The sequence below is a fragment of the Carassius gibelio genome, chromosome A11, assembly GCF_023724105.1.
Source record: "Carassius gibelio isolate Cgi1373 ecotype wild population from Czech Republic chromosome A11, carGib1.2-hapl.c, whole genome shotgun sequence".
Classification (NCBI taxonomy): Eukaryota; Metazoa; Chordata; class Actinopteri; order Cypriniformes; family Cyprinidae; genus Carassius; species Carassius gibelio.
This window is the reverse complement of record NC_068381.1, coordinates 8,322,116-8,346,013: the sequence shown is the minus strand read 5'-3', so window position 1 is coordinate 8,346,013 and position 23,898 is coordinate 8,322,116. Positions and strand designations below refer to the sequence as shown.

Genomic DNA, 23,898 nt, shown 5'->3' with positions numbered 1-23,898 from the left:
TATGAGTTCACAGACATATCTGTCATTCTCGTTTTATTTTAGTGGACTGAATCCTGAGTCTGTCATAGAATGTACTTAGAAACATATCTGTTTTTATTTCATATAAATGTTAAGACTGTTCCTATTTGATGTTGAACTGTTTTGCTGAATTAATGAAGTCTGTTTGAATCCTGTTGGCTGAACTGACAATGTGGTCTATCCCTAAATTGTGTCCTTTCCCCTTCTGCTTCTGACAGGATTGACATGAACAAAATACAGTAGCTGTCAAAATCCAACCAGTCAGAATGTGACTTTCATTTAGTCAACAGCCATCATTTTGGTTACATCTTTCAGGCCCATACAGAATCTGCAAAGTTCTTCACATCCCTCACCGCTTGCATGTTCGTTTATGAAGCAATTTGGCTTTTGACTGTTTCTTTCAGTCAGAGTCTAGTACTCTATAGTTTTATTTAACACACACTTCCATATTTATTTATTAAGTGCAGATTCTGTCTGGGCCTTCATCTATCCAAAGTTATTTGCTTGTAACTTTATTCACCAATGCACAACATTTAGCTCAAACACGACCACCACCACTCACTCAGCACTTTGTCTATGTCTTTTGTGAAGACTGTTTGTGTGTTATCTTTAGGGTACAAGTGAGAAACAGCACCCTAACGTTTGATTTAAGTCCGGGCATGTCTGACTCTAACAGTGTTCATAATGTATATTCTGCTGTCATTAATAACAATTAAAACAATGTCTACCCAGCTATGTTTCAGCATGCATCATTTCATTGAAACACCTGCCAGCATATAAGAAACCTATGTATTTTACATTATTAATGAAAAATGAACGAAGACCTGCACATAATGAAATTAGAAGTTGAATTGAGTTAATTGCAAGCATTGAACCATTAACTGGGTCACAGAAGCTGATCTTTCTTCTTCATAATCTGGGATCATTTGGCTATTTCTTCTTTTTTTTAACAGACAAGGGTCGGACTGGGATGTGAACAATTTCAAGCGTTCAGCAGTAAAGGGAGGAGCTTTGAGATGAAGGGCATTAGATAAGGCCATTAGGGCTCTGTGGATTACAGTAATCCAGCACCTTTAATATCAGTGCGGTGGTCCACCACTTGAAAAATAAACATCATGGAGTACAGACTGCAGAACGCGTTTCTGTTAGCCGTCCTGCTGCTGTCTGAAGGTATGTGTTGTTGAGTTGAATCATTTTCACTAAATTAGAAGAAATTAATTATGAATTAAAAAAATAAAAAAACTAGTGGTATCATATTTAAGACAAAGAACAATGAAAAAATACTATTACTTAACTAACTTAATAAAGATGAGTGTGAATGTTAAATGTTAATAAAACGTATTTGACCTGTATTACAATTTTATTTATAACCTAATGGAATGTTCCTTTTTTTACTCTTCCACATTTTGTCCAGGTTTTATTGGGTTGCAAGCGCAAGAGGTAATTAAACACATTTAATATTAATATCAGAGACAATTAAAAGATAAGAATTGATGACAACGTTAATATGTGCTTAGGATGGTGAGGGCAATGACACATGGGCCGGGAAAACCTGCAAGTGTGACTGTGATTCCTCTAGCGATTTGCTTTCCAAAGGTTCTTCATCAAGGGGCCAGGAGATAAACTGCATGCCAGGTAAAAAAAACAGAAAGGAACTGTAATAAATATGGACGGAAAATGCATTCAAAGAATCACATTACGTTCTTCTTTTAAAAGGTAATAAGCACTAATTGTAACCTAAGTGTGAGTGCTTTGTAGGCTTTGTCCTGGTTTGGATAGGCTTCATCATGAAGAAGTGGTTCAAAACGGGTTAAATATGTAATGAGTTAGTTTCCTTCAAGTTATCTAGATAGGACTGTTTTTACTGCCTGAAGGTGAATTGTGAATCAAATACCCCTGCAATCCTTTATGTTTGTTTTGTCTGGACTTTTTAATGGGGCTTTGCACTCTTTGGGAATTGAGATGAATGGATTAGTTAGCACTAGCTGGTGCCCTCTGAAAACAGAAGGCAGGACGTGCAAATGATCTTGCTGCTGGACAAACCTTCGCCTGTAGTGGTGCAGAAAGTCATTAATCATTTGGTTAGAGTTTCAACTGGGCCATGTGCACCATCATCGCATCCCACTGCCACACCACCACAGGGCAGACATGCTCCATTAAAAGAGAGCAACTTGTGTTCAGAGTCCTCCAAGACTAATGTGTTAGAATGTGATTAAATGGAGCAAAAATCGGAGATGGACCGGATGCTCATTCATAATCCCATAATGTTAAAATGCTGAGATTTTCCAAAACAAGATTAGGTCCTGTTAATCAAACCATTGAACAGTAAAAGTGATTGTTAACCAAAATGTAAATTCTGTAAATTATTATGTTGTTCCAAACCTGTATGTCTTGCTTTCTTTTATGGAAGAACCTTGGTAACCAAAGAGTTTTGATTCCCTTTGACTTCCATTGTATTTTCGACCATGCAATGGAAGTTACGGTTTAGTTATCAACATTTAAGTGTTGGCTTTTGGAGAGATATTTAAAGGGAAATTCAGTTTAGAATTCATGACTTCTGAATGCATTTATTTCCCCTTGGTTTCATCCGAATCAAAACTGGAAGTGGATGTATGTCACAAAGAACATCTTAAATCCTTGAAAAGAGAGACTGTTATGTAAAAACATTGATGTAGGACTGGAGCTTAAGAGTGGAACGTGACCATCTGTCAAGCTCAAGTCTTAATGGATGTTGATCTTTCACTATGGGGAACTAAAGCTTTTGGGATTGTAAAGTCACGAGCAGAAGAGTGGAAGCACGGAATTAGAGAGCTGCCAGATTAACGCTTTGTCAATTTCTCTTTAACACAGCACGACAAGGAAAGCTCTCTGATTGTGTGACTAATGTTTCATTAAGCCTCGTGTCAGACATGTCTGACATCCTGCAGGCTTTTGTTGAATGGGCCTGACCATAGATTTTTGTTATTTGGAGCTGCCTGTAGATTCAGAAAGCCTGGTTGGCATGCATTTATGACATAGAAACTGACATTAGATGCATTTATGTTTTTACTTCCAATTACGGTATATGCAAAGATACATTTTAGCCACATTCTCAATTTACTATCCAGAGTGTCCCTACCATAAGCCCATGGGTTTTGAGGAAGGATCTGTGACCTCAGATCAGTTCAGCTGCTCTAATGAAGACCAGTACACAGGCTGGTTCTCCTCCTGGATTCCAAGCAAAGCAAGGCTCAACAACCAAGGATTTGGGTGAGTTCTCTGAATTATTTATTAGTATGGTGGCTGCAGGAACAGAAGCCACAGCTTTCAAAATGTAAAAAATAAATAAATACCTTTATTCAGCAAGGATGAGTTAAATTGATTAAAAGATGCATTAAATGGACATATTAATCAAAAATCCTAAAAAATAATAATAATAAAAAAAATAAAAAAACATATTAAGCAACACAACCATTTTCAATATTAATAATAAGAGGAAATGCACCAAATGAGCATATCAGAAAGGATAATATTTGGCCAAGATCGCCTTTAAACTTGTCTAAATGAAGCTCTTAGCAATGCATATTTCTAATAAAAAATTTTGTTCTGATATATTTATTGTAGGAAATTTACTAAATGTCTTCATGGAACATGATCTTTACTTAATATCCTAATGTTTTTTGGAATAAACTGAAAAATCATGATCATTTTGATGCATACAATAAATTGTTGGCTATTGCTACAAATATACCTGTGCTACTGTAACCCCTCTCACCCGGGTCCTCTCTGACGCTCCTCGCACTCGCTCCGAGCGGGGCTCGAACCCGGGTCTTCCGGCATGGGAGGCGGACGCACTAACAAGGAGGCTAAATGGCTACAGCCACTAGCGTCTGTCGCTAGTGCGTCTCTTGAGATCGGGGAGTGAGGTTTACTTGCACAGCACTACTCACTGGCCTCCGTTACACTCACCCCCCTAAACCTCACTCCCATCCGGGTCACGGCACCAATGTAACCCCTCTCACCCGGGTCCTCTCTGACGCTCCTCGCACTCGCTCCGAGCGGGGCTCGAACCCGGGTCTTCCGGCATGGGAGGCGGACACACTAACAAGGAGGCTAAATGGCTACAGCCACTAGCGTCTGTCGCTAGTGCGTCTCTTGAGATCGGGGAGTGAGGTTTACTTGCACAGCACTACTCGCTGGCCTCCGTTACACTACTTATGACTGTTTTGTGCTCCAGGGTCACATATATAGATTATCTCTCTCTCTCTTGTCCAAGGTGTGCCTGGCTGTCTAAATTCCAGGATACCAACCAGTGGCTTCAGATTGACCTGAAGGAGGTCAAAGTGGTTTCTGGTATCCTGACCCAGGGCCGCTGTGACTCTGATGAGTGGGTTACCAAGTACACTGTGCAGTACCGCACCAGTGAGAAACTCAACTGGATCTACTACAAGGACCAAACTGGAAACAACAGGGTAAGATGACAAACACCCCATCCTTGAATAATAAGCATTAAAGAAAGGATTACATAAATATGGGGTTTAATTGTTTTCAGCATTTAATTTTTTTTTCTCCCTCAGATGTTCTATGGAAACTCTGACCGCTCTTCCACAGTCCAGAACCTCCTGCGTCCACCTATCGTAGCACGTTACATCCGTATCCTCCCTCTCGGCTGGCACACCCGCATCGCCATCCGCATGGAGCTGCTACTTTGCATGAACAAATGCACCTGATCTGGAACATGTCAGCAAAGCCATACTCAACCATTTCCTGTTCCATCCCATTTCTTGTATCACAACATGCCGAAAGTGAATATCACTGCGCAATCACTGCACTCGATTAATTTATTATTATTTTCTGGTATATTCAAGGAAGAAATTATCATTACAATGTGTTTTAGTTACATTTGTGTTTAATATGTTTTCCTTTTCTTTTTGCATATAAAGTCATGTATATTTCATTCATTTTATAAACCAAAAATGTGTTGCTTTGTCAAAACCAGCATAAGGGAGGGCATCCATTGCAAGTTTAAGCCACTGTAATATGGCTGAGCCAGAGGTTTGCTTATCTGTGATATCTCATGGGGTTTTGTATTATTGTGTGTTCTTATGTGGTTTGTGATGATGATCTGTTCCATTCCCACAGTTATAACCGATTCCTTTTCGAATGTATCATCAGCGTACATTGTTTAATTGTGTTTGTTGCTTACCTGAGAAACAATGCCTTTTAATAAAGTGGCTCTCTTTATCTTGTATGTTGTATAATCTGTCCACTCTCAAGTTGGATTCACCATTTTAACAAAATTCCAAAAGGTTAATATGGAATATGAATACTAGATGGATACTAGACTAGACTAGATAATAAAATAAAACTATATATATCAGTAGGGGGAGCATGTGGTAGAGGCCCACAGTGTATCAATGTACATGCACAGGTTGATCCAATAAAATGAATAAATGGAAAAAAATTAAAAACATTTGCTTATACTACATTTAAATTTAATTTCAAATTAAGACTGGGGTCAGAGGCCGCGCATCTCTCCTGTTTCAGCCGTCACAGAACCGTCTCAGGGGGGAGATTCTGGAGGGATCAGATGAGACGACGCAGAAATCCAGGTGCTTGAGTCTTTTTAACAGACTTTTTTTTAAATGTATGTATTTAGATGAATCTGTAAATAATTGTTGAAATAAATGCCTATAATGTTGAGAGTTTATTTTCTGTATGCTGGCTTGTGACTTATTGGTATATTTAATAGGCCTATTGGATTCAGTCAAAAAGGGGTGTAAGCCCACTGCTTAAACTGACATTTGCACTTGCCTAGTTTAAAAACACTTCAAACCCCTTGTTTCGTTTCTTGGATGATTGCTTGCAGTTTGTAAAGTTCTTGTAGTCTAGTCTTTTCAAGTCTATACTACAAGACCATGAATAATAGACTACACTTAAATTCAAATTATGCATAAATTTGAACTCCACTTTCTGTGACTTGCATCCAGAGACTTGCATCTTTTTTTTTGGCATTCATACAATAAAACATTGGCAAGACATTTGCCAGTTCATTGTCAACTTCATTCAGAATGACTTTGATATTTACTTTAAAGATGTTTTGTCTGGAATTTTCACTTTAGAGAGGCAAATTTACTTTCTTTGCAACCTAATTATTTTGCTTGTAAAATATTTTATTCACAAATGCAAGATAATGAAAGTTGCCCTCAATAAATGTGAATCATGCTATCAAGCTATAATCATGACTGATGAAGACACAAAGCGTTTTTCATAATATTTTTATATATATTCTTTTTGTTGTTAAGGAATAAAGCACGTGTCAATAATGTTTTAATGCCTCTTAAAGAGATTCATGTTACTTAAAAATTATAAGCATTTGGGGCAACATATTTAAACTATAAAGACACATAATAATAATAATAATGATAATAATAATATAATTCTAACCCTGTGAAGGTGACAGTTTTCATATCTCACTGTGTCGCCTTCCAGAGCTCGATCCTTGTTAAAAGGGCCTTTTCAAAGGCTCTTTAGGACACAGATTATAGTCCAGCATGATCTGCAGTAAGTATCTTTTGTTGCTTTTTTCTACAGAGGAACATTATTGTGATGCTTTATTAATTTCAAGCAGTATTTATTTTTTCTAATGCCATTTCACTTCATTATGAATATCAAAATAGCACTTAAATATTAGGTCTTTTTTATTAATAGTGGCAACAATAACCATGAGGATGCATCTTTACAATATTCAGATTGGTGTTCAAATGTATTTTTATGAAACTATGTTACCCTCTGTCCTGAATATGTGGTTGCACTATTGGTACTGATGTCTGGAGTTTGAGCTATTTTAGGGACAATTATTCTGTTATTTCTTTGCACAAACATTTAAGGTTGGTACTAAACGAAGAAGAGAACCCAGAGAATTACAAATATTCATGACTAGAAGCAAGCAGCACCATCATGGGATGTGGCTCATCCATTACAGTTGAGAAGCAAACACGCTCCTCAGAAACAGGTCAATATTGATTCTTCATCCCTAATACTTTAATGGGATTTTCAATATTTAACCTCTTTTTTCTCTACCATTTTCAACAACCCTGGTTTCAAGGAGATTTTTTTTGCGAATTGCATTGCATCTTTTTCTGTTTTTTTTTTCCCACCTCAAATGTGTTATTTGATTTATTCAATTTAATTGAATCACCTTCCACACAGTAAGGCACTTTCTTCAGCATCTGTCATCACTCCCTGTGTCCCATTTGTGGCTATAGAGAAGTACTAGTTGGCATGAAAGCACAATTGCATGTGCACAATGTAGATTTGTTTACATCTTTTTGAAAGTACAAACTAGATGGTTTACCATATATTTTTGCAGTAGACCAATGGGTGTGATTTTTCTCTGTTAGAGTTAATTAAATGGATGAGCAATTCTCCCATCCTTCTCGAACACAGCTTATCATTTCTGTATGGATGTGTACTCTTGAGCAAAGCCTTTGTCTCTGATGTCTGAATTGTGTTCTTTCTGCTCTTAGCACATCTTTAATTAGCACCTGTGATATTGACCTCCTGAGACAAGGTGTATCTTTGCACTCAAGTATTCTGGATAAGACGCAAGTGTGCCTGTGCCGAAAGCTGTGTGTGCATTAAAGCATGATGTTAACATGGTAACGTGAATCCGATGAGACAAATGGGAAACAGATCTTTTTCATTTTTATAGCTTTCCAGTTTCTTCAGTTTCTTGTTGGACAACTTCACACACATGAATAGGAATGGACCAGGTAATAAATGTCACATTCAAAAATACAAAGGCTTCTTTAAAAGGTAAAGTGTGTTAATATTTGCATTGCCAAATTGAATCACCAAAATAACCAATTGTTTAAAATGGTCCCATTTGTTATTGGTCAGCTGAACAGATACAGTAGATCCCAAATATCATGGTGGTTTTTATTGATTTTTATTTCATTATCATCTGAATTTGGCTGCCCTCAGCTCACCTTTTATAAAGCCCCTAGATCATGTGATTTTGCATCAAACGATCTCCCGCTGGAGTGTTTCACACCTTTCCTTTCGGTGATTCCAAAAAGCGCTATATGGAGACACAGTTGCTTAGCAACCTTGGGAGATCCCATGTTGAGTGCTGGTAGTGCAGAGAGAGCCAGAAATGCAGCAGCCAGCCTCCACAGGCAGCTGTCCAAAGTGCAGGATTACAGAAGACAATTAGTCCCATCTTTAGTCAAACAGAATAGCAGAAGCTCAAATGAGATCACAGAGAACGCAATAGGAAAAGCCAGATAGCGACTGTGCATTGAATGTTCTTCTAATGTTTTAGAAAAATCAGTAGTTAAAAACTACATAGGGTTAAATTTGTTTACCAAAGCAACTGAGCAGATTTTCCTCAAAATGTGCTTGAATATTATTTCCTGATTATTGGCATTAACCAGTCTAATTTATGAACTCACATTCTTAACTGACAAACTCTGCCACAGCATCACTGAATACAAAAATGTAAATACCTTTCACGTTTTGCAAGATAGTAGCACTCCAAAAGGAGCTTAATAATGTTTGTTTATCAGTAGCAATCTAAGGAAGCAGGGAATGATGTCCAGTAGATATTGGCTAAATCAAGGCAAGAAAAAATTGTTCTGCATTTTCTCTCTCCTTAATACAAACATCTGTTGCTGAAATTCAACTCTCTCTGCATAAATGTTTGGAAAACACAGAGAAAAAAAAATACATTTTCAAGAATGACAATGAAATCCCTGTGCAGGGCCAGACGTTATGCAAATTGCAATGCAAAATGCAAATTATACAATAGTTATCACAAAACGTGTTGATGGAGAGAAAAGTTGTACATTTTTATGACTATATATGGGAAATTGTTACGCTTTGGGTCATAGCTGGTGATTTATTTGAGTTTTTTCATGATTTTAAAATGCTGGTTGGACTTCTATGACTGGTTCTGAGGATTCTATCTAAAAGGTTTAATTTCATAGATGATGCATTTTCCGTTCCATGCTCCATCATCCTTGAACCATACTTTTTCTTTTGTCATTGCTTTGTTGTTACACAGATTCATACCAAGATAATCAAGTTGAATGTCACACTTCTTTAATGTGATTCTTCTTTTATTCTAACCACATACAGTAGTCATGACAGAAGCCAAGCTCTCTTTCCCCCAGACTTGATCTCTCACCTCCTGGACTCTGTGGTTGACCCTTTAACTGAGGAGGTCAGGCAGTTGAAGTACGAGCAGATTGTCTTGCCGGAATCGTACAGTGGTCCTCGTCTCTCCTTCCTGCTGAGCGTGACTGATACCAATGCCCTGCTCAGCTCCTTTAAACAGGAGCAGGTACAACACTATAAAACTAATTGACTGTACAAACTCTGGCAAAAACTAAATTCATCTTGTACATTACTTATCTGTCTAGCAGACTTTAATTGGCCTTCAAATTTTGCCACAATAATGCCTCAATAAACTTTGAGGTTGGTAAGATTTTTAAAATGCGCTCACCAAGGCTGCATTTATAACATAAACTTAATTTGAAAATCTTATTATATTTTTATAAAAACTGAAGAATAGGAATTTAAATAGACCGCAGGTGATAGGTGTCAAGACTGGATTGGTACACGTCAGGAACAGCTGACTGTCGGCTGATGCAAGCGTGACTAACGTGGCCTGACTGAACTAACGCGATGCTCGATTTCTAGCCATTCTACAATTCTACTGAAATGTACTTTAGAAAATGCAAACATAAAAATCCAGTGACATAAATGTATAACTGCTTCTCATTTTCAGTCTCTTCATGGCAAATATGTGCTGCAGCTACTATATGAAACAAAGAAGTTCTTTAAGCAGATGCCAAACATCATATACCTATCGACTTCCTATGCCAAAGAGATAACATATATTTTATGAAAAACTAAAATGGTCATCTACACACACTTTATACTATTTAATCCACCTCCGATTCTTTGCAGTAGTTCATTTGAGATATGTGAATTATTTTTGATAGCTTGCATGGAAAGCTAGTGATGGCAGCATGAATGACTGAGTGCTTATTTATTTTGCATTTCATAAATCACTTCACTGTACCTCAATGGGCTCCTCACAGCCAGATTCAATTAGTAGAGAAAAGCATGTATGAATAACTGAATTCCCATCTTGGAATACTCTTAAAGAGTTGTGTTGTACCATTTAAAGTGTTTATATTTTGCATATTTTCATCAGATTCAAGCAATTGATTTTTGATTCCTGGAATGATAAACAGCATTTATATGCCAACTTTCTCTTTCACAGGCTATCTGCATGGTAGACTTGATGACTTACTGCTTATATTTTACAAGGTAAAAGTAGATTGATTTAGATTTGTAATATTATTTCTAGTAATTACATTTTAGCATATTTGTGCTTCAGTAATGTACCTAAGAAGAGCCAGATAATGAGTTCATGAAAGCCACTTGGGCATTACTTGTGACTTATTACATTCAAGATGTATTGCCTTAATACCCAGAATGGTCTTCCCTCCGCAGAGAACCCCTAAATATTCAATGGAGACTTTGTGGATCGAGGGAAAAAAATCGACAGAGATTATAATCATTTTGTTTGCCTTCCTGCTGCTCTACACCGCACCGCACCACATGCATCTGAACAGAGGCAACCATGAGGACCACATCATGAACCTCAGGTAACATGCTAGATCATCCATTTCTACGTCCTTTTAATGAAGGCATGGATTTTAATAAGGCAATAAAAAAGTTTTTCCATGGTCTCTGCAATCTGGTAGTCAAAAAATATTTTCTAGTCATGGTATGCCATGAGTAGGATGTCCTCAAAGTATTTTCTTTTTTCAAACTGAATTAAAAATATAATTTATATTGTTAGTGCGCAAGCTTTATATGTTCTTGGAGATATGGATTCACAAGAGAAGTCATGCAGAAGTATAAGGTATATTTTTATTTGTGCTTTTCTTTTGTGTGTGTAATAATGTTTTGATTATAGGTACGTTAAATGTAGACTTGTTAAAAGTTTTTCATTTTTTTCAATCTTTAAAGCAGCTGAAAAAAGACTTAAAACCTTAAAACTCTCTAAATTACTTGCAACCCATATTTGCTTGTTTAAAGAGTGTAATAAAAGTTAAACCAAAAATGAACTTGTGAGATTTACTGTCGAATATTAGATGTCACCGCCACCTACTGGACATTAACATCTTCTGCTCTCTTTATAGACTCATCATGGCAGGGAAATCCTACAGCTTCTTCAGGATGTGTTCAGCCTGCTACTTCTTACAACTGTCATTGACAACAAAGTGCTTATTGCTCACAGTGGCATATTGGACAAAACTGATCTGGACTTTCTGAGCACTGTTGAAATGCATAAAGTAGGTTTTTTATTTACTTTCGGATGGATCATAGTCTTTATTTCCATTTAAACCTATAATTAACTTCCATTTGTTTATATATTTATTTATTTTCTGAAGCACAGTTGTGAGACGTAAAGTAGGTCTTTAATTTAGAGGCTTCCTTCTTGCATAAAATAGTTTAATTTTAAATCTATAGTTCATGTTTCTTTGTTTGTTTAGGTAAGTAGCAATGTAGTAAGTAGGTTTATGTAAAAAAAAAACGGCCTGTACCTCACATGTAAGTCTGCTTTTCAGGTGAAGTCTGCTCTCAGGTTGCTTAAACGCAGCGTTGATCATCTCAACGTTCACACATACAGTTTCAGCAGACAAAGCTGCAGACCTCCTCCTTCCCCCAGTCTTCTGAGCCCCACCGATGTGCTCCAAGTGCCCTTCCTGGACTCCTTCGTCTCCCTAGAGCCCCCTGAGCCCCCCAGAGAAGAACTGGAATGGCAGCAAGTGAGTTGAAACTGTTCCCACTGTGTTTTGTCGGTGACAGTGTATGACAAATAGCTTTTATCTTAAAAGTGGAACCGTTCTGCCTTTGAAATCCATTTGGCCTAAACCTAGAGTACAAAGTATGACTCACTTTATTGCAGGGCATGTGAGAATTTTGCACCAACCAACCTACTGAACAAATGTTTATGAATTATAAAAGAGCATGGCACTTTGGGCTTTGTGATTCGAAAGAATCAATCAACGTTTATTTCAAGAGTCAATATAGAATCTTCTAGATATGCTCAGGTATAAAATACACTTCTGGCCTGAAGCGTTTTGCTTTCTTTATACCTCTTTCAGCCTTTGACTTAGTTTTAGTTTATGATTTAGTTAATAATTATAGCACTGGTCTCTATAAAACTTTTTTTGAATCATTTAGTAGTTCCCTAACATTTGAAGATGACTGGAACAATGATGGAATAGTATAAGATGATGCTTTTCAATTATGTTTTTTCAGATTGTCAGAATTTGTCTGATACAGGTTGTTGATATTCTCTGGAGTGACCCTAAAAATCAAAATGGCTGCAGTCCGAATTCTTTTCGCGGTGGAGGCTGTTACTTTGGGCCAGACGTGACGCAGGCGCTGCTGCAGAACCATGGCCTAGTCTGCTCATCAGATCACATGAATGTAAACAGGAGGGCTATGAGCTCTGCCATAACGGACAGGTTAAAACAGGAGCCTTGATCCACACAGTTGAGCTTTTCTCATAAAAGTATATTCAGAGGTCTCTTACAGTCCTGTAAAGCTGCAGTAAAGTCTGTTTTTATAAGAACACTTGCAGGTTGAGGACAAAGATGATAAAGCTAAAGAACGAAAGAGCACAACAGTTCAGTTATGATTTTAAGGGTCTGTACAGTACATCTTTGATACCAGCATTATTTCAGGAGTTGTTCATTTTTTATTTAAGGTTATCACTATTTTCCTTGCATCGAACTACTACGAAGTGGGCAGTAATCGTGGTGCGTATGTCAAACTCGGGCCTGAATTGGTTCCATGCTTCTTCAGTATCAAGTCAGTCGGAGCACCAGAAAACTCACATTCCATCAGAGGTACTCTCGCTTCACTAGCAGATGTTAAGTATCACATGATCTTTAGAAAGTATTCACATATGCTTATCTATGTTGAAAACAGTTGTGCTGCTAAATTTTTTTTTTTTTTTCTGGAATCCATTTTTCATGATTCTTTGATGAATACAAAGTTATAAAGAACAGCATTTATTTGAAATATAAATCTTTTGAAATGTCTTTAATATCCCTCTATCAAGCATTCTTGCTGAATAAATGTATTAATTTCTTAAAAACAAAAAAATAATCTTACTGACTACAAATTTATATTATATTATATTATGCAGGTAATTTATAATTGGGAGGTTAAACTAAAATTGTTCTTCTCTCCTTCACTTGCAGGTCGCATCTCCGCTAGCGAGTGGGCACAGGTGGTGGAGTCTGTTTTTCGGTTGGATCTGCCATGGAGAACCCTGCGCCCACGCCTGGCCCGTCTTGGTGCAGATGGCAACGTAGAGTATGAATCCTGCTTTGAGGACATCAGCCCTGGAGAGCCCATCCCTCCGGTCATCTTAATCTGTGTTTATGTTCTGTAAGGGAGGGCAGTATAACCAAATTCTTATATCACAGTATGAGTAATTCTATATCATGTTAACATTACATTTTACTTTAATCAAGTGAATTAATGACTATATATATGAGAAGTAATGAACACTGTAAAACAGCCAAAATGAAAAATGGTCATACTGCCCAGATTTCACAGATATTTTTCACTTTGGCTTTTATATTTTTGTTGTTTTTAGGTAACACCAAATTTGGCTGAGACTCTTTATGGGTATAGAACTGACCTAGAGATACTATTTAACATCCTAGATAAGGATCACTCAGGTTAGTGTCACTGATTCCCTGATTGTTCACTGAGATTAATGCTGGATATCTTATGCTGATCACAACCCACCTCTCCACCTTCACACATAGGTCAGATCTCCACCGAGGAGTTTCAGCAGACTTGGAAGCTGTTCAGTTCTCATTTGGGGGTGGCTGTGAATGACCAAACGATAGATGACATGTCTCGAAGCATAGACTTTAACAAAGATGGCAGCATTGATTTTAATCAGTTCCTGGAGGCCTTCTGGGTGGTGCATAAACTAGATGTCAAAGAGCAGCAGCAGGGTTAATTCTGGATGAGCAGATTATGGACAAGGCCGATTTATTAATGATTTTTGGTACTTCATGTTTTCTTTCTTTCTCATGGACACAGTAAGAAGTTGGTTTTCAAGGATTCCCATTTTTCGTAAAGGTAAGAGTTTTAAATCTTCCTGCCCTTTGTTATATAAATAAATCAGAAAAATCATTCAGATATACTGAAAAAATGCACAGAATAAATACAGTCCCAGCTATTGTGCTGCACTGTAATTCACAAGTGCAGTATTAATTGTTCAGCAGTACATAAACCTATACTGTATATACTCTGAGACTATTGACAAATTTAGATGATTTGCTCAATATAAATACATTTGTTAGAATTGAGCATATTCACCACTCCCAGGGATCTCTAGGACGTTTCCTTGCTGATGTCAAACAGATATTTACATGTCTTTAATATGTTTATGATTTAGAATGTATGTAAAACTGAAAACTTATAGATATTTATCAGATGTTTGTACACAGCAGATGCTTTCCAGATGAAGCAGTGTTTAACAGACATCTGGCAGATGTGTGTGTTGTCTGGGATATTTTGTTCGAAATAAAGAGGAAATACCACTTGTTTTGTTGTATTTTAGCTGTAGGTACAGACCCTTTCAGTTACATTCATGCAAATGATCAGGGTGAGTCAAACAATCATCTGGGTGGCCAGGATCCACCCCAGCTCCCACTTAACACAGGCTTCATCGAGATCAAATTATTTGTTCTTTCCTATCCTCATTAAATAATACTACAAGAAATTGTGTGAAAAAATATCCCAAAACATTATACTTTTATAATCATTATATTTTCATGAAGTCTGTTTATATAAAACATCTCTCACCAGTCAAATCATTGTTATATTTTCTTTGGAGTTTATGAATCGAAAATCCTACCATTGTATGGCAGGGGTGGGGAATGTTTTGGCAAAGCCTTTGTCGTCACCTTTGAACATAGTTCAAGGATCCGCAATGTTCAGCACTTCCAATAACAAAGTTCTGTTTGCACTGGCAATATTGTAATCATTTGCCAGCAAAGTCTGTGTGCAACTGGCTAACTCTGTAAAATATTACAAAGACATTTATTTGTTTATATATTAATTATTGTGCTTGCTTTTTAATGGATTTTGTTTTTAGATTTTAAAGTCCCTCCCACATTTTGTCTCTAGCCACTAAAAATCTGAAAAGCAATCTACTTGCTGTCTGTGTCAAAAGCAACCAGTCAATGTACCGGTATTTGAACTGTACATAGTGAGTTTAAAGGTACACTTCGTCAGTGTTTTTGGCTAGAAAGATGCACTTTGGAATAATTTTATGTCTGATGATCAGTAAAGTCAGTTCTGCACTGCTGGACCAGAGACCATCCGGGAATAGCAGTTGGACTGGGAAGCTGTTAGTGGTGCCCATGGACGGAAGTCACTGGACAGGGGTGAAAGCTGTGGCAGAAGAGATGGGACGTAGAGGACACACAGTGATTGTGGTGATTCCAGAGATCAGCATGCGTTTGGGTCCAGGCAAACATTACATCACAAAGATATTTCCGGTCAACTATGAGCTGGATTTGCTCAATGAGATATTGACCGAGCATGTTCGTGTAGTGATGAGCCCAAGGCAGTCCCTTCTGAAGAGTGTGACTTCGACAGCTGCCAGTTTCATCAAGATATTTAATATGATGGTCTCTACAAGCGAAAGTCTGTTCAAGAACCAGGAGCTTATAGGGTTTTTGAGAGAACAAAATTTTGATGCTGTTTTAACTGATCCTGCCCTCCCAATGGGGGCCATACTGGCGTATAATCTATCTGTACCTGCAGTGTTCATGTTAAGGGGAATGCCGTGTGGCATTGACGCTGTAGCCACAGCCTGTCCAGACCCTCCTTCATACGTCCCACGTTTCCATACACTAAACTCAGACTGCATGACTTTTAGTCAACGTGCACTTAACCTTTTTGTGAAAATACTGGAACCACTGATATGTAAATTTGTATTCTGGCCCTATGAGGAAGTGATTTTCAACTTCCTGCAGAGAGATGTGAGCCTGACTGAGATCCTGAAGACTGGAGCTATCTGGTTGATGCGGTATGATTTCAGCTTGGAGTTCCCCAAACCTCTGATGCCCAACATGCAGCTCATAGGAGGAATTAATTGTGAAATAAGGAACCCACTGACGAAGGTTAGCATCACCTTCACACTAACTACATGATACTCAAGGCACAGAGTAGCAAGTATAGGCTACTTCACAAAAATGAGCGAATGTTTTAGAATGTAAAGTGGTGAGTCACAGGATCCAATTTATCTGCAGGTGAACCCAGGGTGAAAAGTGTGACAAAGGTCCTGGGATCTCAGCCAGAAACAATTGACAAAATGTACTCTATTTAGGTAATCCATTGCCAGTGTCATTTTGGGTGAACCTATTTTGAAGCAACATTTGTTGTTAATCAGATTTTAGAATTTGGTGTTAATGTTAGTGGTAGTTTTAGGAGTGGTTTAGAGGCTTGTACGCCATTGAGATTTGGGTTAGCAGTAGGGATAAGGGTAATAACTTTTATTTATCTGTTTGTTTGAAAAGACTGTTGTTCCATTAAAATGTTGACCCAGGAACATGCCTTACTCAAGATGTGTCTTATAGTGGAAAGTGTAAGAATGTACAATAGTTACAACATTTGGGAGTCACATTGTGTGCTAAAACTAGTGTATTTTTCAAAGACACTTTGGTGGTGAACCGAGGCTGGAAAGTGTGACAAAGTTCCCAGGATGGGCAATGTCTGTGACAAAGTATATTTTAATAGGCTATGGGTTAAATCAAGATTGCCCTTTACCCAGAATAGCTGATAAGTAAAGGTAGGACTATGTACTGATTGGCAGCAGTTCTCTGGCTTTATGGAGGCAAATGCATATATATTTCTAATTTTCTGTCCCAGTTTAAAAGAGATGAAATCAGTTGTGTTGAATTCCCACAGCACAGCCTGGTGTTATAAGAGTTTGCAAGCAGCCATGACTGGGTCAGTGGATCTTTTTGGATAAGTATGGCACTACATTAGGTGCTTGGAATTTGTGTGTGCAAATACAAATTTGTTGAAAAAATCAGGTTGTTCCTGTTGTCAATTGTACAGAAAAAATGTTACACCAGTACATGGATCAGGTCAAAAAATTACAGCTTTATTCCTTTATTTTTATGCTTTTTAGTATAGAAATAGTATAATTTGCAGATTAACTTAGGAACTTTGCTCTTACTAATGCTGTTTGAAAAAATAAAAAAAACACTGATACCTGATTATCGAGTTTAAATAAAAACAGTAAATGGAAGTCTGAAATAAGAGACCATGAGAGGACCATAGTAAATCTCACTCCTGTTGCTTTTCTTACAACCATTATATCCTTTACTGGCTAAATATACTATGTTGGTACCAGTGTTGTGGAATGCAAATAAAAAGTATGTGGGACTATTGTTGGTCCGGTTATCTCCTAAACATTGGGAGATGGGAAGAAAAGGAGTGGCTGGCTCCTCACGCGAGCTTCTCACGCAAGCTAGGTTTGAGGAGAACGGGGGAGGTGCTGCCGAAATCACAATAGTTGCAATACTTCATTCTTATGGTCTTGAGTTTATACAGCTGGTTGTAAATTAATCACTGAGCATGTCAGGCGCTAGATACTAAACCCATGTTTATCCCTGTCAAAAAAATGGTGTATTTGGATATGTACACAACCTAGGGTTCTGCTTCAAATGTTGCATTTAAGTATTTAAAGTAATCCTAATGAATAATGTCAGCATTTGGTTACAGAATAAAGTTCAGCGATTTGTAAAACGCTACTTTTTTTTCTTGCATTCAATTTATGGCTGTAATGAATAGTGCTGTTTTTTGTTTTTCCAGAATTTTTTTGTTGCCGTTTAATATAGAATCCTGTGTAACATTGTGCTGGCAGAGCACTTACTTCCCTTTTCAGGAAATGTTTTTCGCATGATTAACATCTGCAAACCAAAAAAACGGACAACTGTTGAACCCTCTTGTTCTTCTTTTCACGCTCTCGTTTCACAGTCACACATGAGAGCATTTAAACACAGCCCCTTTTCCTGGAGGAGGAGTTTTCTCCACTCCTTTTCTTTCAGTGTTTGTGTCTCTTAGGCAGACCCAGTTATGCTGAAGGAAGGCTGGCTGTGGGGGCTGGGTTCAGGGTTGCTGCTGCTCTGGTTGGGTGCCTGGCTGAGGCCTGCGCAGGGAGGCCGGGTGCTGGTCATGCCTGTTGAAGGCAGCCACTGGCTCAGCATGAAGGTTTTGGCAACAGAACTGGCCCAGAGAGGCCATAACCTCCTGGTTCTGGTGCCTGAGAACAACATCTTAATCCAGAGTTCAGAGCTCTTCCGCACTGAGACCTTCCCAGTGAATATCTCCAAGGAGGAGCTGTCCACCAGCTTGAAAGGATTTCAGGAAGGGGCATTCAAGCGGAGCCCTGCACTGATGGATATCATCATCCAATTGGAGCGTCTGATGAACTACACAGGAACGCAGGTGCAAGGATGCAAGTCACTGCTTTACAACAAACCTTTGATGCAGAAGCTAAAGGAGGAGAACTTTGACTTGGTGCTCACAGACCCCTTCCTGCCGTGTGGACCTATTATTGCTACCGCGCTTGGTCTGCCTGCGGTCTACTTCCTTCGTATCATGCCTTGTGGCCTTGACACATTGGCTTCACAGTGTCCTTCTCCTCCATCTTACGTACCTCGGTTTCAGTCTGGTAGCACTGACAAAATGACCTTTGTAGAGCGCATTCAAAATTTCGTCATGAGTGGCGTAGAGCTGGCACTGTGCAGAATAATGTATGCCAGTTTTGATGAACTTGCTTCAAGATACCTAAATGCGGATGTGACATACCAGGAGATCATCGGCCGCGGAGCTTTCTGGTTGTTTAGATATGATTTTACGTTTGAATACCCCAGGCCTATCATGCCAAATATGGTCTTCATTGGAGGCATCAACTGTCATAAGGGTGGCAGACTTTCTGCAGTAAGTAACTACAGGTGCCTTTTGGATCTGTCTTTTGAATTTGGTCAAATTGCGAAATGCACTTTTACAATGAACTTTTAACATTTTTGCCTTTTATAAATTGATTGTTAATCATAGTTTTAAACATTCAGCAATTAGTGACTACTAGTCCTAAAATGTGATTACTTAAGGTGGATATGTTACTATCTATGGCTGTTTTTTAAAAGTTGGTTTGGGCTCAGTGTCAGTTCTGGAAATATGGGCTAAATTTCTGAGTTTTTGACATTGGTGCTTTGTCTCAACATGCATTATTTTTACCCTCATACACACATAACCCGTGGTAATATGACTCGTGTCTCTAGGGCACTGGTAACTTAAGGCAGTGTTCACTGTATTCTTTGGCACCTCCATTGCTTTCGCTCTGTGTTATTTTCTTTCTCAGCTACCCTTTCTTTGTTGAGGATTAAAACAAGAATGCTACAGGTTTTTGGGGTTCATATGAGCCAGGGGCTCTTTTTGTTGGCACAACAATGAGTCCTGAGCTCAGAAAACCCCAGACACTATGTAACTGTATGATGTGTATAAAACAGAGATATTATAGGAAAGGCATCGGTGAAATGAAAAGGTATGATTTGGTGTTGATTAAGGGATAACCTCAGCCTTGCTGATGAAGCTGTTTGAGTACAGTACATAATGCAAACATGTTTGCTTATTCTTTACATTATATATAGTTTAGAATGTTAAATTATCATCACAAGGGTATTATTTATCTTTGCCTAATTATTCTTTTGCAGGAGGTGGAGGAGTTCGTCAAGGGTTCTGGAGAGCATGGTATTGTGGTGTTCAGTCTGGGTTCTCTTGTCTCCTCCATGCCAAAGGAGAAAGCTGCCATCTTCTTCGAGGCTTTCAGTATGATTCCACAGAGGGTACGAAAGAGTTTAAGTTGGAAGACTATACATTTTAGAAACTACTAGAAATTGGCAGAAAAGCTGTAAATGAAGTCATTCTGGTGCAAACTAAGTTGTCAAACAGGGATTAAACTAATTGTCTGAACTACACTAATCCCAGGCTTTTAGAGCTATATCTTCTGCGCAAAAATTGTGGAGGTCATGTGGTGCATGACCTGAGCCCATTCTGTTCAGCGTCCCAGAGAAGTGTTGGGTTTATGCGTCCACATTACCCACTTGTTTTTGTCAGCATGTTAAAGTGTTAAGCATGTTAAAGCACTCAGAGCTTTAGCTAGTTGGGGAGGAAGTCCAGGAACAGCTTGTTCTCATTAAAGTTATTGTGTGTGCTGAAAAGTGTATTTGGATGTTTTCTGTTTGCCAAAATGTGATAAACTATTTTTGTTAGCTCTGCCAGTTCAGAGGGAAAATTATTGTAGAGGCTTTTGGTATGTTTTATAATACAATGGAAATATTGCACCAAAATGGTACTTCTTGTGGTTAAATCTAGTGGTCTAAACTGGTAACTTCTGTTTAATAACTTTGTATAGCTTCAGTATAGGACTGTAACTGGAGTAATCTTGAAAAAACTGTCTGCTGAATATCACCTTTTCTAGGTTCTTTGGCGATATACAGGTGAGATTCCAGATCATGTCCCAGAAAATGTCAAGGTGATGAAGTGGCTTCCACAGAATGACTTGCTCGGTGAGTTTCTCTGGTCTTTTTTCGTTTTTTCCCCTTTGGTACTAAGTTATTTTTCACATTTTGTTTTCCTACTCTATCCTCACATATATAGATATACATAGTCTATATTTCTATTTTAATAGTTTATATTCCTATCACTGAAGCATAGTTTTTATTTTTATGTTTCGTACACTGTATGTATGTGTGTATAGTTTGTCTATGCGTGTGTACATTTTTGCACTTGACATTCTTGATATTCATTGTGGACAGCAAAGTAAGAATTTCATTGCTCAGGGAAACTTGTTTTCCTCACTGGGTATTTGAATCCTTGCAACATTCATAACCCACCCGGGTGCTGGTTTATTTTTATTTTTTAAATTTGAAAGTATGCAATGAACAACTTACTTTTCCCATGCCGTATGACATTTAATTGCTAATTTAATGCTTTGTATATCCAATGTTAAAATTCTTCATGCAGCCAAAAAAAAAAAAAAAAAAAAGTAGAGATCTAGAAACCTAATTGAAGTGCTATGGAATAAAATAATTTATTTAATTGCACATACTGTATAAATATGTACTTCAATATAAATATATAGGGAAAAGGATAGGATTTATTTGTAGTTAAGGGACCGCTTCAGTTAGATTCAGTTCAAAAGAATGAAGGATTTAATTTTTTTTCTTAAAAGAAGTGCGTGAGGACCAGCGTGAGGTAGTACATCTATTATTGTTAAATCCAGGGATTCACTTGGCTTATCCCTTGGGTAGCAAGTTAAGGATCAGCCAACCATAAATTACAGCTACAGCATGAATCATTAAACCAAGAACACAGACGCAGCTTTTGTTTAACAAACTGTGTAAAGTCTGTAATTTGCCTGGCATGTCAGTTATGATTGCAATGACTGGAGGCCAGAAACCTGTTAGACTCATAATGTTAGCTAATCCTATTAGCTGTGGTTGTATTGGCACAGATGCTTGACCAATGAGCAAATAAATAAATGGGGAATTTTAAAAGAAAGGGTGTCAGAATATCCATAGATCTAGCAGAATTCTATTTAAATACCTGCTATACCTAAAACAAAGACACTTCACATTTTCTTTAATTATGAGGCAACTTATTTACTTATTTGATTTATTTGAACTTTTTTATGTTTTTCCAGGTTTAAATAAAAAAAATATATATATATATATAGGACCCCCCTGTATTGTTTGCATTTCGTAATCTGCTGTATCCGTCTGCCAATTAGTCCTTTCAAAAGCAAAGTTACTTTAATTCTTGTCATTTACCAAAGGTCACTCCAAAGCAAAAGCCTTTATCACTCATGGTGGGACGCATGGAATCTATGAGGGCATCTGTCATGGAGTTCCCATGGTGATGCTTCCCCTGTTTGGTGACCAGGGTGACAATGTGCACCGCATGGCATCTCGAGGGGTGGGAGTGGTGCTCAACATCCATGACATCACTGCAGAAACACTGGTCGATGCACTCAACACAGTTATTAACAACGGCAGGTGAGAGTTTGATGTTTTTTCAACATCTCTATCATACATATATTTTATTTTTTATAATCCCAACGCATTTCTTTTGCTGTGTTCTTCAGCTATAAACAACGAATGGAGAAGCTGTCGGCCATACACAATGACCGTCCCATGCAGCCCCTAGACCTTGCAGTCTACTGGACCGAGTTTGTTATGAGACACAAGGGCGCAGAGCACCTGAGACCTGCTGCTCATGAGCTGAACTGGCTCCAGTACCACAGTCTAGACGTGATCGGCTTCCTGCTTTTTATTGTGCTGATTGTAACTCTAGCAACATTTAAATGCTGTGCACTTTGCTGGAGACGCTGTTGTAGAAAATCGCTGAAGAGGAAGGAAGACTGATCGTATAAAGATTAAAAAGTGGTATTGCTTAAAAAAACATACATTTTCCATGTCTACCATTTTTATTTCAGGCGCCATCATTCATGAGAAGCAACCTGACTTCTGTTTTGTAAAGAGGGAGCATAGATCAATATTTTGAAGCATTTTCAACTGTAAAGATTTGTTTCTTAATATTAGATTTACATTTATTCATTTAGCAGACGCTTTTATCCAAAGCGACTTACAATTGAGGACAGTGGAAGCAATCAAAAACATCAAAAAGAGCAATGATATATAAGTGCTATAACAAGTCTCAGTTAGGTTAACACAGGGCACATAGCAAGGGCTTTTAAATAATATAATAAATAAAAAGAAAACAGACAGCATAGAAAAAGAATAGAGTAAGCTAGTGTTAGAGGTCTCTCTCTCTCTCTCTCTATATATATATATATACACACATACATACTATATATATATATATTTATAGAAAGAGAGAGAGAGAGATTTTTTGTTTTCTGACATAGGTGAAAGCTGTGAAACATAAAAGCTTGTCTAATTTTAATAAACAATGTTTTCTGATTTCATATATATATATATATATATATATATATATATATATATTGACCTTATGATCAACATCAAGGCATTCAACATTTTAAATGAACTTAATATCTCACACCTTTTTTCTGTAATTCCCCCGTATTGATTTTCTTTAATTTCACTCCTAAATGACAACCAATCAGTTTTTTTATGAACAGAAAATTGTGCACTTTTAGCCTCTTATAATCTGTAAAATCAAACTCTGTTAACTTGGAAAAAGGACAATTCTAAAATATAAACACTGAAAGTTTTTTTTTTTCTTCATAAAAATACATTCTCTTTTCTCACAAATTTTAGTTGCACTTCTCTGCAAACTGGGGAAAACAGTCAAGCCTGACATAAGTTTCATTTCTACAGAAAGTTATGTGTGGGGTTGTGCAACAAGAGAAAACAATGTTGAACAAAGTCTCTTTTGAAAACATACTGCTGTGTCTGTAGTTTCTAATGCACTGTGAGCAAAGTAAAATTACAAATCTGCCCTCATACAAGAAACAAATGTGCTATACATTATTGGAAGTCACTAACACTCTCTTACATTTTTTTTAATTGGTCTGATTAGCCAAGCCTGCAAAACACTTCTTATTTTGTGGTACAGTATTGCATGATTTGTATATTATATTTAATAGTAATAACTTATATAAAAAATGTTAATTAAACAATAAATTCAATTAAAATAATAAGATACAATCAGGAAGAATAAGCTGCCAGTCAAATTAAATCAGCATCAACACTTTATATTTTCAAAGAAGACAAATTA

The 23,898-nt window shown here is 37.5% G+C and overlaps 2 protein-coding genes and 1 pseudogene across 3 annotated transcripts; all 3 read left to right on the top strand.

Annotated features, from left to right (window-relative positions):
* The first annotated feature begins 1,068 nt into the window (after window positions 1–1,068).
* Window positions 1,069–5,241, top strand: LOC128022787 (retinoschisin-like). Its single transcript, XM_052610578.1, has 6 exons — window positions 1,069–1,188; window positions 1,433–1,458; window positions 1,536–1,653; window positions 3,126–3,267; window positions 4,274–4,469; window positions 4,575–5,241. The coding sequence occupies exons 1-6, from the start codon at window positions 1,134–1,136 to the stop codon at window positions 4,725–4,727; spliced, it is 690 nt and encodes a 229-aa protein (XP_052466538.1). The 5' UTR covers window positions 1,069–1,133; the 3' UTR covers window positions 4,728–5,241.
* Window positions 5,242–5,388: 147 nt separating this feature from the next.
* On the top strand, window positions 5,389–14,130 carry LOC128022818 (serine/threonine-protein phosphatase with EF-hands 2-like; annotated as a pseudogene).
* Window positions 14,131–15,260: 1,130 nt separating this feature from the next.
* LOC128022217 (UDP-glucuronosyltransferase) lies at window positions 15,261–22,603 on the top strand. Of its 2 annotated transcripts, none has more exons than XM_052609558.1 (5): window positions 15,261–16,247; window positions 19,851–19,982; window positions 20,618–20,705; window positions 21,974–22,193; window positions 22,283–22,603. In XM_052609558.1, exons 1-5 carry the CDS (start codon window positions 15,372–15,374, stop codon window positions 22,560–22,562), a joined length of 1,596 nt encoding a protein of 531 aa, XP_052465518.1. In that variant the 5' UTR covers window positions 15,261–15,371; the 3' UTR covers window positions 22,563–22,603. The 2 variants fall into 2 exon arrangements, with proteins under 2 accessions (XP_052465518.1, XP_052465519.1); XM_052609559.1 differs by lacking the exon at window positions 15,261–16,247 and adding an exon at window positions 17,955–19,077.
* Window positions 22,604–23,898: the final 1,295 nt, after the last annotated feature.

Bases quoted from the DNA above. Each gene is read 5' to 3' on its own strand.
- LOC128022787 (XM_052610578.1), top strand. From the start codon at position 1,134: ATGGAGTACAGACTGCAGAACGCGTTTCTGTTAGCCGTCCTGCTGCTG. The intron at 1,189-1,432 runs GTATGTGTTGTT...CATTTTGTCCAG, and splicing joins CGTCCTGCTGCTGTCTGAAG to GTTTTATTGGGTTGCAAGCG. The intron at 1,459-1,535 runs GTAATTAAACAC...ATATGTGCTTAG, and splicing joins TTGGGTTGCAAGCGCAAGAG to GATGGTGAGGGCAATGACAC.
- LOC128022217 (XM_052609558.1), top strand. From the start codon at position 15,372: ATGCACTTTGGAATAATTTTATGTCTGATGATCAGTAAAGTCAGTTCT. The intron at 16,248-19,850 runs GTTAGCATCACC...ATTCTTTTGCAG, and splicing joins TAAGGAACCCACTGACGAAG to GAGGTGGAGGAGTTCGTCAA. The intron at 20,706-21,973 runs GTGAGTTTCTCT...CATTTACCAAAG, and splicing joins TCCACAGAATGACTTGCTCG to GTCACTCCAAAGCAAAAGCC.